Below are 18,339 nucleotides of genomic sequence, written 5' to 3'. Positions count from 1 at the left end.
CTATACAAACCTTCAATGTATCTACTCAAAACTTATAAAGAAAAACAATTATTGATATAGCCAGAGCACAGAGTAGAATGTGCACGTGGAAGAAAGAGAATTCAAGGTAAAAACCAAGGTGAAGGAATGTGCAGGTGACTTGTCGGTCTCTCTCCTGAGTGGTGGGGTTTACTGTCCTCTCTGAACAAGGCAGTGTCATCTAGCCCTGGAGATAATAGAGGTGAATTAGGAAGGAAGAGTCACTGTTCAAATTGTGCTCAAAATCCAGCAAATGTAAAAAGGAGATCTATTAACGTGTGAGGCAGACCCAGCAGGCTTGATGCTTGCACATTAGTCTCTAGGCTGGAAAAATGGAAGTGAAGCGAAAGGAATAAAGAATGAGGACAGCAAAAGTGAGAATACATTAAAAATTTTACTCAGGGCTTTCTTCCAAACATCTGGCCATTCCTGTCTCTTTTGCAGAGTCATCTTCCTCTAATGCAATCTAGCTGATGACAGCTCCCAAATTTTATCTCTAGCTCAGATCTGTTCCTGAGTATCTGATTCATTTATCCAACTCTCCACCTGACTGTTTTACTTTATTTTAGAAACATCTTAAATTTAACATGTATATACTCTCAGTGGCTTACAATACCAAAGTTTATTTTTCTTGGATTAGGTGTTATCTCCTTCCTTGCTCCACATTTTGGGATATAGCCCAGGGAGCAGCTCTTACTTGAGAATGCTGTTATTGTGGCAAGAAACAAAAGAAAACAAAGTCAAAACATAGAATCTCTTAAAGCTTCTACTTGGAAGTGGTATATATCACTTCTCTCACATTTCAAGGGCAGAACAAATCAATTGACGAAGTCTGATAGCAATCAGGTGTGGATAGCATTGTCCTCTCACTGGGAGGTGCACTGTAAGTCACCTAACTGGCACCAATGGACTCCATCACAACTCTGAAATTCCACAGGAAACCTACCCTAAAGGACGGAAACATTTCTTGCTTGGACTGTGATTCTTTTTACTGACAGTAATTTCTAAGTTCAATTTTTGCCATAGCTCCTAGCTTTCCTGTCTGAAATGTGCCTCTTTTTCATTACCTGGCTTGGCCACGTCTGAAGAAGCTATTAGGTTTTGCCCTTGAGACACCAACAGCTTTCTCAACTTCCTTATGGTCTGTAGATGTTGGTGAGTGGTTAAGGGGGTTGCCTCTTTGTTTATTTATTTATTTATTTATTTATTTATTTATTTGAGACAGAGTCTCACTCTGTGGCCCAGGCTGGAGTGCAGTGGTGCCACCTCTGCTCACTGCTAGCTCCGCCTCCCAGGTTCACGCCATTCTCCTGCCTCAATCTCCCAAGCAGCTGGGACTACAGGCACCCGCCACCATGCCTGGCTAATTTTTTTGTATTTTTTAGTAGAGACGGGGTTTCATCATGTTTGCCAGGATGGTCTCGATCTCTTGACCTCATGATCTGCCTGCCTCAGCCTCCCAAAGTGCTGGGATTACAGGCGTGAGCCACCACGCCCAGCCACCTCTTTGTAATTCAGGCCCTCTCCTCCAGGCAATCAATGCTTTGATTTCTGTCACTATAGATTAGTCTGCATTTTCTGGATATGTAGATATATTCTGAAATATATTCTGAAATACTGTATATTCTGAAAATATATGATTCTGAAGTCATACAGTATATTCTTTTTTTTTGTCTGGCATCTTTTACTCAGCGTAATTATTTTAGATTCATCCAGGTTGTACCTTATTGATAGTTCATTCATTTTTATTGCCGAGTAGTATTCCATTGTACAGATACACTGCAATCTGTTCATCTATTCATCTGTTGGTTAACATTTAGGTTGTTGTATATATTTTGGCTATTACAAATTAAGCTGCTTTCAATATCTGTGTACAAGTTTTTGTATTGATATATGGTTTCATTTGTCTTGAGTAAATACATAGGCATAAAATGGCTGGGTAACAAGATAGGTATACATTTAACTTTTAAAGAAACTTCCAAACTCTTTTTCTAATAACTTGTACTGTTTGCCCATCAGTAGATTATGAGTTCAAGTTCCTCCCTATCTTTGTAAACACTTGATACTTTCAGGTTTTAAGTTTTTATATATTCTAAAAATGTATAGTAGTATCTCATTGTGGTTTTAGTTTGCACTTCCCTAATGAGTAATGATACGGAGCATCACTTTATGTGCTTATTTTATTGGTCATTTGCATATATTTGGTGGTGTCTATTCAAGTCTTTTGTTCATTTTTTATTAGGATGTTTATGTTCATATAACTGAGTTTCTAAATATCATTGTATATTATAGAAAAACTCCTTTATTATATAGATCCTTTGCAAATATATTATTCCAGTCTGTGGTTTTTATTTTCATTCTCTTAAAGTGTCTTTTGAAGAATAAGTTTTTAATTTTGATGAAGCTGAATTTGTCACTTTTATCTGTTGAATGTCATTGATTTTTATGTTAAACTAATCCTATACTCTTATGATAAACTCCACTTATTCATGATTTATTTCCTTTTTATATGTTATCTTGATTTTAGCCCCTTCAGTTTGCTAAAATTTTGTTTAGAATTTTTGTATCAATGCTCATTCGAAATGTTGGTCTGTTAATTTTCTTGTTATGTCTTTGTCAGGTTTTGTTATCAGAGTAATACTGACTTCATAAATTAAGATGGGAACTGCTCTTTCTTATTCAATTTTCAGGAACAGTTTGAGTATAAATAGTATTATTTTTTCTTTAAATGTTTGGTAAAATTCACTGGTAAAACCTCTGGGCTGGAAGTTTTCTTTGTGAGAAGACTTTAAATTACAAATTCAATTTCTTTAAAAGATATAGACTTATTCACGTTATCTATTTCTTCTTTAGTGAGCTTTGGTAGTTTGTTTAAAAAATTTTGTCCATTTCATCAGAGTTGTCAAAATTAATGACATAAAGCTGTTCATAATATTTATTATAAAGCTGTTCATAATATTTCTCTATTATCACCTTAATATCTGACGGATCTGTAGTAGTATCATCCCTCTTATTTCTGATATTAGGAATTTTTGACTTCTCTTTTTTATTCCTGATTAGTCTACCTTGAGGTTTATTAATTTTATTGATCTCAAAGAAACAAATTTTTGTTTTACTGATATTGTCTATTGTTTTTCTGTTTTCCATTGATTACAACTCTGATATTTTTTACTTTCTTCTGCCTATCTTGGGATTTTTTCTCTCACCTCTTCTTCTAATTTCCTAAAGTGGAAGCTGAATTTTTTTTTTTTCCACATAGACATTTGTCCCTAAGTTTTTCTTTGGTGACATCCCATAAATTTTGATGTTTTTATTTTCACTTAGTTCAAAATACTTTCTAATTTCCCTTTTGATATTTTATTTGACCACTGTCTTATTTAGAATTGTTATATAATTTACAAATATTTAGGGGACTGTCCAGATAATTTTCTGTATTTGATTTCTACATTAATTACACTGTGAGAAGAGAACATACTGTACTATTTAAATTATTATTTAATATTGTATTATTGTATTGTATTATTTAAATCCTTTAAAATTTCTTTGGCTTTATTTCATGTCCCAATTATACAGTCTGTCTCAATGAGTAATCTGCATAACCCCGGGGAAGGGGGGGAAATGTGTATTCTGCTGTTGTTGGGTGAAATGTTGTACAAATGTCAATTAGGTTAATTGATTACAAAGTTCAAGTCTTCTACAGCCTACTGATTGTCCTATTACTTGCTTTATCAGCTATTAAGAGGGGGTATTGACATCTTTAACAATAATTGTGAATTTGCCTACTTCTTGGAATTCCATCCAGCTTTTGCTTCCTATATTTTTAAGGTCTGTTATTAGATGTACAAATATTTAGAACTGTTATGTCCTCCTGATGAATTGACCTACTTATAATTATAAAATGAACTTCTTTACTTCCGGTAAGTTTTTGGTTCTGAAATCTACTTTGTAAACCCATTACAGCTTTCTGATTAGGGTCAGAGTGTTAGATCTTTTCCCATTCTTTTATTTTTGACCTCATATGTCTTTATATTTAAAATACGTTTTCTGCAGGCAGCATATATCTAAATCTTACTTTCTTATACACTCTGATAATCTCTGCATTTTAATTAGAATGTTTAGACAATTTACATTTAATTTAATCATTGATATAGTTAGGCTTAAATCTACCATTTTGCCATTTGTTTCCTATTTTTCCCATCTGCTTTTTCTTCCCTTTCCCTTCTTTCCGTTTTCTTTTGGATTTTGCATATTTTATGATTCAATTTTATCTTTTTGTTGGCTTATTAGCTATAGCTCTTTGTTTAGTTTTATTTTAGTGGTTGCTATAGGGTTGATAATAGACATTTTTAGCTTATCACAGTTGTGATAGGCTGAATAATTGCCTCCAAAGATGTCCATATCTGAATCTGTGAGTATGTTTCCTTATGTGGGAAAAGGGACTTCGTAGATGTGATAAAGTTAAGGATCTTGAGGTGAGGAGATTATCTTGAATTATCTGGATGGGCCCTAAGGGTAATTACTAGGGTCCTCTTATAGGAGGGATGCAAGAGGGTTAGTGTGGGGGAAGGTTATATGACAATGAAACAGAGATTGGATTCATGAGGCCAGGAGCTAAGGGATGCTGATAACTTGTAACAGATGGAAGAGGTAAGGAATGTCTTCTCTGGATCCTGCAGAGGGAACCAGCCCTGCTGACACCTTGATTTTAGCCCTTTAAGATTCATTTGAACTTCTGACCTCCAGAACTGTAAGACAATAAATTTGTGTCATTTTAAGTCACTAAATTTGTGGACATTTATTATAGCAGCAATAGGAAACTAATACAACATCTTCCTATAAGTGATACTATACAGTTTTAGCAATAATATGAGAATATCATGATAGTAACTTGATCAAGCTAAGGAGCAACTGTCAATGAAAATAAAGTAGCACTTCACCTGGTTTTCAAAACGCCAGGATCATAGAATAAATGTGTCTAGTCACATGCTTGATAGAAGTGTCCAGACAGCCTAACAATTTGATCCACTTAATTTCTTAAATTAGGTTTCTTGTTGGAAAATAAGTCTTATTGATTAGAAAATCCAGGCCGGGCGCGGTGGCTCAAGCCTGTAATCCCAGCACTTTGGGAGGCCGAGACGGGCGGATCACGAGGTCAGGAGATCGAGACCATCCTGGCTAACACGGTGAAACCCCGTCTCTACTAAAAATACAAAAACTAGCCGGGCGAGGTGGCGGGCGCCTGTAGTCCCAGCTACTCCGGAGGCTGAGGCAGGAGAATGGCGTAAACCCGGGAGGCGGAGCTTGCAGTGAGCTGAGATCCCGCCACTGCACTCCAGTCCGGGCGAGACAGAGCGAGACTCTGCCTCAAAAAAAAAAAAAAAAAAAAGAAAAGAAAATCCAAATGAGCATCTCCTGAGAGTGCCTGTGAATACATTAGAAGCTACCTTTACTATAAAGTAGATGGTACTGAATATTTGAGATGCTTGAATTTCAGTCTCCCTGGATATAGTTACAATTTTGATACCATAAAAAGTAGAATCCATTCCAAATGCATTCCTCTGATGGACTCAGTGCATGGAACTCATGTTAAATGTAACTTTTTAGAAGAAAAACTTTAAAAGTCTAGTAGATTATAGCAGCTAAAATATAGTAAGCTAGGATGCAAACAATGTTAATGAAGTGATGATTATCCACTGAATTTTCCAGGAATTGTGAAGTTCTTTATGACATTTCTAATAAAGTATATAGTATTTTGAGCAAATTGTTATGAAAATATAAATTTGTATCTGTGATGATAATTTTGCTTGATATTATGGTGACAGAAATGAGAAGGGCTTTTATACCTCCTTGATTCCCTGCTGAGCCTCCATTCCTGACTCTAAGAAATCTTCAGTGAGACTCTTTAATGGGATAAAGCAGAAAGAATAATTATACATGATGTTATATGCACTCATTGTTCTTAATTAGAATGGAATGGGCAGTGAGTAACGTACACAGGAATGATTATATGTGTGAAAAAGATAATCTAGATTCCAAAAATAAAAATCACACTTGTAGAGTATAACCATGAGGGTGCTCACACACATAAAACAATCTTAGGACATTGGTAAAGAGAAAACAATCTTGTGTTGAAAAAACTATGAAGGACCAACTCTGACTCAAGCAGGATTTTTGCTAGAAATTTAGAGGAATGATGAGAAATAAAATATTATAAAGGCACAGTACATATTTTTCCATGTTATAAGTAGCTGAAAATGTATAGCTATTTAGTTATCTGACTTTTCTCTAGAATCAGTTCAAGAGATATTGATGTTTTAGAATTATAGGAAACAACACAGATTTAGATCTTAAATTTAAATTTTACTAAGAATTTAATAAAGAAGATTACCACTGGAATCCCGGAGTTCTCATTGTACTCCTAGGTCTGATTTTTGAAAGTCAAAAGCTCTCTGGCCTGAAAGAAAAACTGGAGCTTCCCAGTTTTAAATTCCGTGCTCAGTTGTTTGACAGAAATTAAATTCATTCTCATCCATGCATGTATCAATCCCTTACAGCAAATATTGAGTGCTGACTATGTGTCTGGCACTGTTTTATTCTCTGGGGATATAGTGGTTCTTTCTTTTCATTCCTTAGAAATATGTTAATACAACTCCCTCAGTTTTAGAAGAAATGAAGACCTGAGTGATAAATGACTATCTGAGGTGACATGATTCACAAGTGACAAAGCTAGCTCAAGCTTATGCCAGCCAGCAGTATGTCATGCTGTCTTTGCTTTGCATATCTCAGATGGAGGTGTGGCTGTCGACATTCTACCCTGAAATTTCACCAGATAGATTTAAAATTTAATTTTTTGGAGTTGCCACAATGGATAAATTAGGACTTATTCACAATTAAGAGTATTTATTTTTAAAACTTTATTAAATTCTTGGACCAAAAAGAAAATGAGAATCTTAATTTCTTATGTACATGCGAATCCAGATTCTCTTAATTGCAGTTAAAAACATAACTGCAAACAAATGTCAAACCATAATGCCAAAATGACAGTTTTAAATTCTGTTTCACAAGTTGTTCTTTTAGAGATGTCTTCACATTGTCAATCAAAGAGATAATTTTGATTTTGCCATAACTCCTGCCTCTGTTAAAAGCAGTAAGTGTGTGATAACATAAGAAGCTTGGCAAGCCTCTTGTTCTGAGAGCTGTTGATGTATAGGAAATCAGAGAAAGAGGTGAGTTTTGGAGAAAAAAACCTGACAAGATTTATTGTTTTCAATTATTACTTAGAACATTTCATAATGCTTTAAACTAACAGATTAGCATCTGCATTAGTATGTTTGAACACTGCTACAAAGACATACCTGAGACAGGGTAATTTATGAAGCAAAGAGGTTTAATTGACTCATAGTTGAGCATGGCTGGGGAAGGCCTCAGGAAACTTATGGCAAATCATGGCAGAAGATGAAGAGGAAGCAAGGCACATTCTTTACAATGTAGCAGGAAGGAGATGTGCCAAGAAAAGGGGGAAGAGCCCCTTATAAAGCCATTAGATGTCATGAGAACTCACTCACGATTACAAGAACAGCATGGGGGAAACTGCCCCCATGATTCAATTACCTCCATCTAGGCTCTCCCTTGACATGTGGAGATTATGGGAATTACAATTCAAGATGAGATTTGGGTGGGGACACAAAGCCTAACCATAACAGCATCCAAATGGAATCACTCCAAGGATTGATCTTTACAACTGTAGGAGTAAAGCAGATAATAATGAATTCAACAGATATTTACTGAATATCTTACATGGCCAGTGCAGGGAAAAAAATTAATACGACATGGTGCTTTAAGGGGTTAGCAATCTAAAGAAAGATGAAAGAGAGGAAACTAATACTTTCTGAGTACCTACAACCTACCAGGCACAATATTTTAAAATTCTCAAGAAGATAGCTATTATTAAAATGCCCACATTACAGATAGGGAAAAGAAGCCTTAATTGCCCAAGCTTAACAGTGGTCAAGTTGGGATTTACTCTGTGTTTACCTAATTGTAAAGTCCATTCTTTTTATATTAAGAATGGACTTTATCTTGCATCACTTCTTAATCCTTTTTTATATCTAATACTAGATATAGCTAATCACTAGTCATTGCTTCTAGAATTTATGAAAATATGACAAGCCTCAATGAAATAACTAAACACTTAGTTTACATTTTTAGAATGTAGCTGTGAATTGTTTTTATTCTATTTTCCATCTGAAGATATAGCTTTACTTCTGATTCTACCAAGGCACTAGAAATCAGAGGACAGCATCTCATATTTATTGAGTGAAGAGAAGAATACTGAGGGGGTGGGGGTGAACAAGAAATTGAGAGGAGAGGAGAAGGGACACAAAAAGAGCATTGCTTTTTGCAGGACTGTGAGTCTCCTAAAGACTCAGTGTTACAACATGGTTCAGAAAGATGTCACACTGATAAAGAATGACAAAACTTAGCCCTTCAAGACAAATACTGAGGGAATTGTGCAAATGGTAGAGAAGAGAACATGACTTATAAGGTCAGACCCAACAGAGCTTGATTTATGTCTTTGCCAATGATGTGACCCTGAGCAAGAAATTTAGCCTCAGTTAAATTAACATTAATGTCCTCATCTCCAAAATGTGGAAAATGACACCTGCTTCACCAGTGAGGCAGGTGTGGCAGGCCACACAGCTCTGCTAGCCAGTGCCTTTGTGTAAATTTGGAAATGACTTCTCTTCTGGGTTGGTGAATTAGAAAAAGTGCTCCCTTGGTCTGAGGGAAGACCTATGGACACAGGGCTTGGTAAGGATTGCAAACCTATGCAAGAAAAGTGAACCCCTTCCTCTGGCAAGTAGCTATGACAGCAGAGCCCAGGCTGGCCTCCTGTCCCCCTTAGCCCTTCCACTGAGCCTCACAAAATGGTGCATGGCATTGTGCACAGGGTTCCTTGAAGACAAGATAAGATAATGTCTACAGAAACATTTAGAGGGCTCCTCATTGTGAAACCTGTGGATAGGTGACAGAACTTGAGAAAGAGAAAGGAAAGGGGGAGGGGAGAAAAAGGGAGGGAAGGAGAGAGGAGACAGAAGAAGGGATAGAGAGAAAATGAGAAAGCAGGTATGTTTAATCATGAGGTCCTGCCATATATTTGAAAACAGGAGACTCTACGAACCTCTTGAAATAATGTGTTGGGTTTTGTGTATACTTTTCTGAAGTGAGTGTATTGTCTGTCTGTTTTCGTGCTGCTATAAAGAACTGCCTGAGACTGGGTACTTTATAAAGAAAAGAGGTTTAATTGACTCACAGTTCCACATTGCTGGGGAGGCCTCAGTAAACTTACAATCATGGAGGAAGGCAAAGGAGAAGCAGACACCATCTTCACAGGGCGGCAGGATGGAGTGAGTGCTGAGCAGAGGGGGAAAAGCCCCTTATAAAACCATCAGATACCATGAGAACTCACTCACTATCACGAGAACAGCACGGCGGTAACTGCTCCTATTCAATCACCCACACTGGGTCCCTCCCATGACACATGGGGATTATGGGAACTACAATTCAAGATGAAATTTCGGTGGGGACACAGCCAAACCATATCAGTGAGGGTTCATAGCTTTTGACTAAAAAGAAAAAGATGAAGGAGAGAGGAGAGGCCAAAAGAGAAGTTAATGAAATGCAGGTGGGGGTGAAGGAAGTGGATAAAATCCTTCCCTGTAGCCTAAAAATTATGCTTTATGGGAAAATGGGGGCAATTTAGTAAACTGCATTTAAGATACATAAGTAGAGAGACTGTCAAACAGATGCAGATGTATATTATTTATATCTCAGAATAATTTACACATAAGCAACTTGCACCTAACTTTAATTATGACTAAGCTTTTCCTCTAACAACACTCTTCATTATTCCCATCATGTTATGGGCAAATTGATCACAGTAAGTCTTTTTCTGTATTTTTTCTTGGAGTTTACCAAGATAAAGATAATATAGCATCTAAGAATGCAAAGGGTATGAGAGCTATTATAAACAGTGTGTGTTCCGGCTGTATGGTTGTAGGCCACATGGTAGTGCGTAAGCGAATTTCTCCAAGTGCTATATGTAGGCAGTCTTCAAGCTTAAACACATATGTCCTTATAAAATATATTTGTACATTTGTTATAGAGAATTTAGGACATTTTTCACTAGAGAAATAGTTTTTCCTAAGGATGGAATTAGGTGCCCCCATCAGCCCACAGAACCCTTTTTAACCCACAATATGCCTGGAGGAGTGTTGCACATTCACAGTTCTGGGCAGAGCTCTGGCCTTGGCCACAGTGACCTTGTATCCCAGTAGGATGGGAGCTGAGGGCTGTCTTTTCAAGAAGTTAAAAAATGGCCACACTTGTCTCTGGCATCATCCTTATGACTTGCTGCATTCTTCTCCATCCATAAAGGAAACCCCTCTCATCAGTCCCAATGTGTCCGTGATCAAGCTGGCCAGACTGTCTCCACCTGCAGAATCCCATGATCTCAGAAGACATACTTCTCTTCCTTTCATTGAAGATTCTTCTCTACCTAGCACTTCGTCAGCTGAGTGTGGGGAAGAAAGCAATGCCCAAATAGCTAGATTTGTACTAATCAATGAACTATTTCCTAGTTATTAAACTCCCTTATCTCTCCAAATTCAGAAGTTCTGCTAGTTTTTTCTAGGGTCACCTCTGGCTTTTTATACCTTTTCCTCCTCTTCTGAAACTACATAGCTTCTAAACTGCACAATTTGTGACCTCAGCAAGGGCTCTGCTCTCCTGAGGGGTCAGGGAGTAAGGGTGGTGTATATCTGACACTGCTTAGATTTATGAAAGCACACACAGTCAGTGGGAGTGAATTGAGCTCTGGCCTTCGGTGAGTACATCTGGTAGCCTGGTTGGTTGTAATACTTCCGTAGCAGTGGTTTGGTACTTTACCAAGTAGCAGATTCCTAGGCACTACCTAGACCTACTGAACCAGAATCTCCTATGATATTATCAAGCATCTCTATATTAAAAGTGTTTCCTGAGCCCAGTTGCTTCTTTTGGAGGGACATTCACACCTCCAACTGCTTAAGGAAATTTCTTATTTAAAAGTCTCATTGATGCTTCAAATCAAAGCTTCAAGAGCAAATTTGCTAAGCTGAGACAGGGTCAGTTTACTAAAGGAAAAAAGTGGAAAGAGGAAAGTCAAGTTCAAGTGTGAATTTTAAGGAATGTCTGCTATCAGGTGATCACAGGAGGGAAGGGGAAAGAACCAAAACAGAGCTAGAAAAGAGACCAAATAACAGGTTGCCCTGGAGCCAAAAGACCACCGTTTCAAGACAAATTTGGACAGTAATGTCAAAAGCTTCCAAAGTTCATTTGTTCTTCAGAATATCTTTTTTTTTTTTTATGAGACGGAGTTTTGCTCTTCTTGCCCAGGCTGGAGTGCAATGGTGCGGTCTTGGCTCACTGCAACCTCTGCCTCCCAGGTTCAAATGATTCTCCTGCCTCAGCCTCCCAAGTAGCTAGGATTACAGGCACCTACCACCACGCTTGGCTAATTTTTGTATTTTTAGAAGAGATGGGGTTTCACTATGTTGGCCAGCCTGTTCGCGAACCACTGACCTCAGGTGATCCACCCACCTCAGCCTCCCAGAGTGCTGGAATCATAGGCGTGAGCCACCGAGCCCGTCCCAGAATATCTTTTTAACCCTGAGGCTCACCATGGAGTAAGCCGTGGCTATTTTACTACTATCCACTTGACATAGACACTTAACCCAACAGAAACTGACAGGGGTAGGAGCTGGAGATTCTCATATTTCTCATATCTCTTAGGCTTCACTACCTATAAAATCCTTTATCAAAAGAGTAAATGTCCTGACTTGCTCCCATTACCAATACCTTCTCCATCCAGCATCAAGAATGATCTTTCTATAGTGTCACTCTTCTGCTTAAATCCCTTCAATGGTTTGTCTTCATTGTACTGAGAACAGCACCCAAACTCCCAAAGGCCTGCAAGACCCTGCATGATGTGACCCTGCCTACCTCACTCACACTTACTATGCCATCAGCCACGCTACCCTGCTGTCCTTTCCCAGAACTCACCAAGCTTGTCCTTTGCTTGTAAAGTTCCTCCCTGGCTCTTAGCCTGGTAACTTCCACTTGTCTTCCTTTAGGAAAGGGGCAGAGTATCATCTTGGAAGTCACTTTTACGACCACCCTGGCTGAAGCACGCACCCCTTCTATCAATTTCTACTACTTCATAGCCATTATCACAATTTATAATTATTCTAGTCAGTTTTCTACATTTTTTGGTTTACTGTTTGTCTCCACCCTTAAAATATAAGCTACGTACTATGTACCCAGGGTATATAAGCTGGGTACTATGTACCCAGGGTACTGGCTGAATTACCCAAAGCAATCCATTCATTTATTCACTCACTCAATAAATATTTGTTGAATGGATATGTGTGGCAGGCTCTGGGCAGTTAGAGGACAAGGCAGCAAAGTATGAAGGTAGCCTAGAAAAAATAAAAAGGCAAACCTTATGTTTAGGAGTAATCCTATGATTACATGATAACCTACTGGTCTACAAGGACATTTTTTAAAATTTTATTTATTTATTTATTTATTTTGAGACAGAGTCTCACTCTGTTGCCCAGGCTGGACAGTGGCATGATCTCAGCTGACTGCAATCTTTGCCTCCCGGGTTCAAGCGATTCTTGTGCCTCAGCCTTCTGAGTAGCTGGGATTATAGGCATGAGCCACCATGCCCTGCTAATTTTGATGTTTTGGTAGAGATGGGGTTTCACTATGTTGGCCAGGCTAGTCTTAAACTGCTGGCCTCAAGTGATCAGCCTGCCTTGGCCTCCCAAAATGCTGGGCTTACAGGTGTGAGCCACTGTGCCTGTCATTTTAATTTTTATTATGTGACAGACATCATGTCTGTAAACTTAGTGTCACCAATTACTAAGTAAATGTATATTCTGGATATACTAAAGCAGAGAGGATAAAGAAGGTACGAGGGCAATAATACAAGAAAAAAAAAGAAAGGAAAAGAAGAAGAATAGGAGTTAAGTTCAGTGACGTCACTATTCTCTGAAAGCTGGTAGAAACTGTCCTTCTCAATCAACACTTAGAGGGTAAGATTACAGTCATAATTTTTTTAAAAAACATGGCAAAACATATACATCCAAGTGTATGCTATTTCAAAGCAATTCCCCAACAAAGCTCTATATATATTCTACTGAGGTCACTAATCCTTAAAGCATTCATAAAACTCCCTTCTTCAAACTGCAGTCAGAGATAATTTATTAAGCATAGAAGAAAGGGAAAAATTTACTTCATTTTTGATCCCCAATAGTATTTCCCAGATTGATTTCCCATCATATTCACTGGACTTATTTTCACTGGACCTATCTGAGACTGTTTCAAATATCAAAGGTATTCCTAAAGGGTAAAGATCTGTCATACTGACAAGAGTCTAAAATGTGTGCTTAAGCCAGTCCTTGGAGAAGAGTTCCAGAAACAATTAGACAAAGACAGGTTCTTCCCAATGACTTCAGTGAAGGAGACAGCATTCATCTGACTAAACAATTAAGCCTAACTAATCTGGCATCATTGGAAATATGATATTCTAGGTAATATAGGAACTGCTCAGATAACCAAAGTTCTAAACCAAATACTTCGAAAATTTTTATTTATTCCATGGTGTCTTTTCAAAGATGTACGATGTGTGTCTTTTGTATGGAATATATAACTGATTTTAATCTTTCTGACTATATACGTTAGCATACATAGATTTTTACCTCTGCTTACACATGCTCAATCTTTCAACTATCACTCCTTTTTTATTAATAAGCCTGGCTCTTATACATTTCATTGTTATAAAATTGCAGCTTCTAATAAATGGCAGAGGAGGTGGGGTGGAATAGTCATGTTAGTAGAAAGTACACTTTTGGTGTTGAAGGGTAAAGAATAAATGATGCGGGGATATCAGCTCTGCAGTTACTAATCTTATTCAATAGAATATAAGTACTTATAAAATCATCCCAGGAAAGATGAGAGATAAGCCTTTTTCCCTATGAACTACACAGACTTCCTTCTTGCCTGGTATAGAAACACATGTGATGCCCAGGGAACAATGTTGGCAAGAAAGAGTTCTGAGACAAAAAAAATCTAATTCTAAGATAACTGCTGCCCACTCCTCTGCTCCACTCCCCAGACTCAGCAAATAGGTTTGCAAAGAGGAACTAAAAAAAGATTGTAACTCTTCTAAATTATATTCATAAAATAAAATATAAACTAAAATATAAAAATGATAGGAAGAATGAAAAACAACCTATCATGTGCCTTCTGCGCACAGAAAATGATACAAAACAAAAATTCCTGCCCTTATGAAACTTGTGTTCTTAGTGAATATAATAATTATATCAGTAAATGTAAATGAAATAATCTCCTAAAGAAGCCCAGATTTTAAAATCAATGAAACAAACAAACAAACAAACCCCCCCAAGATTTGTGCTATATATCAGATATAAATTTAAAACAAAAGGATTCAGAAAGAATGAGCAAAGACATAGCAGGGAAATGAAAACAAAAAGAAAGAAAGCAAAGTTGAAATATTAATTAAAGATAAGGTTATTTTAAAGACAAATTAAGTAAACAAAAGTATCTTGGAACCCTGGACCAATGTGCTTCTTAGTATCCTCGATACCAGCTAAGGAGGTATCTTTGCTTGTGCCATATCCTCCAACAAGATGTGCTGACAGACAAGGAGGAGAGAAGAAAAGTAGGAGCCAATTAAAGGAAAAAGTGATATAAAAAGTTGTTTCTGTTGGAAAAATGATAGAATCTATCAATCACTGACCCAGGTGAAATTTAGTAGTATAAGTATCATACATGGTCTGATTTTCTTTTTCAATAAAAATTTGACACCAAATGCAACTTGGGCTTCATTCCTACCTTCACCAACTGCAACTTTACCATGTCACGTAACCCACTGGAGCTTCATTCTAATCACTTGTAAAATGAGGTGGTGGGATGCAATGACTTTGTAGGAGAAATATATCTTTATTCCTGTGATTTCACTATTATAATATGTCAGACACTGATGTCTCAAATATATATGGAATACTAACTTAAACAAAAATGTTTTTGTAAGAAATTATTGTTAACTGCACCTTTCATTTTTCAGTGTTAAAACCTCTTCCCTTGTTTGATTCAAAAGAGTTTTGGTTATCTCCAGTTCATTTTCTGCAAGGTTAATTCTTCTCTTTATGTCTTCTTCTTGCTTTTCTTTTGCAGTCAGCTCTTCCTGTAATGCTTTATATATTTGTTGATAAGTCATTAAAGAATCTTCTTTTTCCTTAAGCAGCATAGTATGCCTAAAAAGAAATAGGAAAAAAAACCCACCAACATGCTTTATATACTACATTTTATATTTATCAAAGATGTATTAAGAGCTCATTTGAAATTATAGATTATAACTGTAACTCTAAAAAATTAAAAATGCTAAAAAAAAGAATGGTTCTATAATGTTAAAATTTTCCCATCTAGGCAGTGGCAACAGCAATAACCAACTGCAAGACAATATAAGCTTGAATTAGGTATTGTATATGTAAATAATAAGAAAATAAAAAATAAGTGCCTTTTAAAATAAAACATTACTTAAATACAGTTTTAAGTTCAATTATTAAAATATAAATTTAAAAATTGGTAATGCATACTGTGACTCAGAAATAACGGATTCAAACTTCAGTTTTCTAAGTTCTCTTTGACAGTCATCAGCTTCATTAGATTTATTCCTAAAATAATACAAAAAAAGTTCAAATATATAATTTCAAAATAAAGTATGTGTTTTTCCGTAGCATTATTTTACTCATCAATAGAAGAAATTTTTAACATCTTCATATTATTATTTGTTTAAAGAAATAAACATTCAGTTCACTTCTATACTGGCCAACAAAGCTTCTGTCAGACTGATTTGCATGTAAATAAAAAGTATAAACTCTGCACAACATTAAAAAACAAAAACAAATAAACAAAACCGAAACACTAAAATACCTATGTGAAGGTATTGGAAAGTGACCAAAAGCAGGGAGATTCTGGAGAAAAGTTGACACTTGGAATGAGGTGACAGCATGGGGTTGGGTTATTAAAAATAATTTTAAGCCTGAAGGCAGCCCCCAGTCAGCACCCTGCAGGGGAACTAAATAGAAATCTTCAGTCTTTCTGGCCCATAGAACCAGAGGGCATGGTATTTGGGGCAACCACAGCTGTTGGAAAGTAAAGAAAGAATGCTGAAAAGGGGAGAGCCAGAGAAAGAGAGTCCCAAATACTCCATATAAATTCTGCCCCTGAACTACACATGTATTAAGCAGATTCCAAGCAGCCTAGTTAAAGAAAAAGAACTGAACTGAGATTGAGCTGTTATCCTGGACAGAGATTGCCATTTGAGGTGAAGTAACACCACTTCACCACTATCAACAACAACAACGATGACAATATTTTTTGGAGAAATATAGCAGAATCCAGACTCTCCATAACATAACATTCACAATGTCCAGAACACAGTAAAACAGTATTCAGAAAAGTGTGACTCATTCTAAAGAGAAAGACAGTTAATAGGAACTGACTCTGAGATGACCCGTATATTGAAATGGGCAGACAAAGATTTTTGAAGAAGCAATTATTAACTCTGCTCAAAGACATAAAGGAAAATCTATTCTAATTAATAAAAAGATGAGAAATCTCAGCAGGGAAATAAAAACCATTAAAAAGAACCAAACGAAAGATCTAAAACTGAAAGAAACCTTTGCCTTGATCTTATATGATTGGGTTTTGTAACAATATTCAAAAGGTTAATATATTAAAAATTTAATATACAATTTAAATGTATTCAGACTACTCATTAACTAGTTAAGTCACAATCTGAATGCATCTTAAAATAGCTTGTAAATTACACAATGAAATATGTAAGATTATCAATGCCCTCCTTGCAGAATGACTTTAATTTCTAGTAATAATGTAAAAATCATCATGAACATGCACAATATTCATTTATTTTTAAACTTCTTTATTGTAAAATATAACAAAATTGTAAGATACAGAAAAGTACATAAAACAATTATATAATATAACGAATTATTATAAGAACAATACTCTGGTGATTACCATCCAGGTTAAAAAACAAAACCTTACCAGCTACTCTAGAAGTCCTTTATGTCCCTGGTTCCAATCATAGCCAACTCCCCGCTCCCTAAAAGTAACCATTCTCATGAATAATATTGTAATCACTGATTTTCCTTAGGGCTTTATTATCTAAGTTTTATCTCTGAACACTATATTTTAACTTTGCTTTTATTTTAAAGCCATTAAAAATGTTCTCTGCCCGCCAGGCGCGGTGGCTCACACCTGTAATCCCAGCACTTTGGGAGGCTGAAGCAGGTGGATCACGAAGTCAGGAGATCGAGACCATCCTGGCTAACATGGTGAAACCCCGTCTCTACTAAAAATACAAAAAATTAGCCAGGCTTGTTGGTGGGTGCTTGTAGTCCCAGCTACTCGGGAGACTAAGGCAGGAGAAGGGCGTGAACCTGGGAGGCAGAGCTTGCAGTGAGCCGAGATTGCGCCACTGCACTCCAGCCTGGGTGACTGACAGAGCAAGACTCTGTCTCAAAAAAAAAAAAAAAAAAGTTCTCTGCCACTACCCTGTTTTTGTAAAAATGTCTCTATTAAGGTATTGTATTGACGTATAACACACTGCACATCTTTAAAGTGTATAATTTGGTATGTTTAACATATGTATATGCCCATGAGCCATCACTACAATCAAGTAGCACATGAGCACATTCAGAACGCAGATTTGGGCTTCTATTAACATTTCCTATTAGAGGAACCAGGACTACTCATAGAAATAACTGATTTCAAGGCTGGGGCAAAGTAAGTATATCTGAAATATCCTGTGATGACAGAAAGTAACAAAGTGTTTACAAAAGATGATGAGATAATGTTCTAATGTCAGAAGAGCCAGTTTGAAGGGGCTTCTACTTACTAAGCCTAGGACAATCTGAGCACCACAATAATTCAGTACAGTAATAAATTATAAGCCATTAAAAGAAAGGAATTGATGAATCTGTACAATAAATAAATAGACGAAGGTAGGATCTTGCTTACAGTAGAATGCTAAGGCCTAACTAATAAAAGGGAGCGTGATCTGGAATCTTAAAAAGTTATCATTTAGGCCAGGCGCGGTGGCTCAAGCCTGTAATCCCAGCACTTTGGGAGGCCGAGACGGGCGGATCACGAGGTCAGGAGATCAAGACT

At 36.8% G+C, this 18,339-nt stretch overlaps 1 protein-coding gene and 1 pseudogene across 2 annotated transcripts in view; one reads left to right on the top strand and one right to left on the bottom strand.

Annotated features, from left to right (window-relative positions):
- LEKR1 (leucine, glutamate and lysine rich 1) overlaps positions 1-18,339 on the bottom strand; it is a 214,379-nt gene that overhangs the window by 36,584 nt on the left and 159,456 nt on the right. For both annotated transcript variants that reach the window (XM_011959017.1, XM_011959018.1), the window contains exons 8-9: positions 15,741-15,818; positions 15,195-15,398 (exon numbers count right to left, since the gene is read on the bottom strand). In XM_011959017.1, the coding sequence (XP_011814407.1) occupies positions 15,195-15,398; positions 15,741-15,818 (282 nt within the window). The remainder of the gene's footprint in view (positions 1-15,194; positions 15,399-15,740; positions 15,819-18,339) is intronic.
- LOC105523992 overlaps positions 17,739-18,339 on the top strand; it is a 3,196-nt pseudogene continuing 2,595 nt past the window's right edge.

Source organism: Colobus angolensis, unplaced genomic scaffold (genome assembly GCF_000951035.1).
Source record: "Colobus angolensis palliatus isolate OR3802 unplaced genomic scaffold, Cang.pa_1.0 Scaffold48, whole genome shotgun sequence".
NCBI classification, from domain to species: Eukaryota; Metazoa; Chordata; class Mammalia; order Primates; family Cercopithecidae; genus Colobus; species Colobus angolensis.
This window is presented reverse-complemented; position numbering and strand designations above follow the sequence as displayed.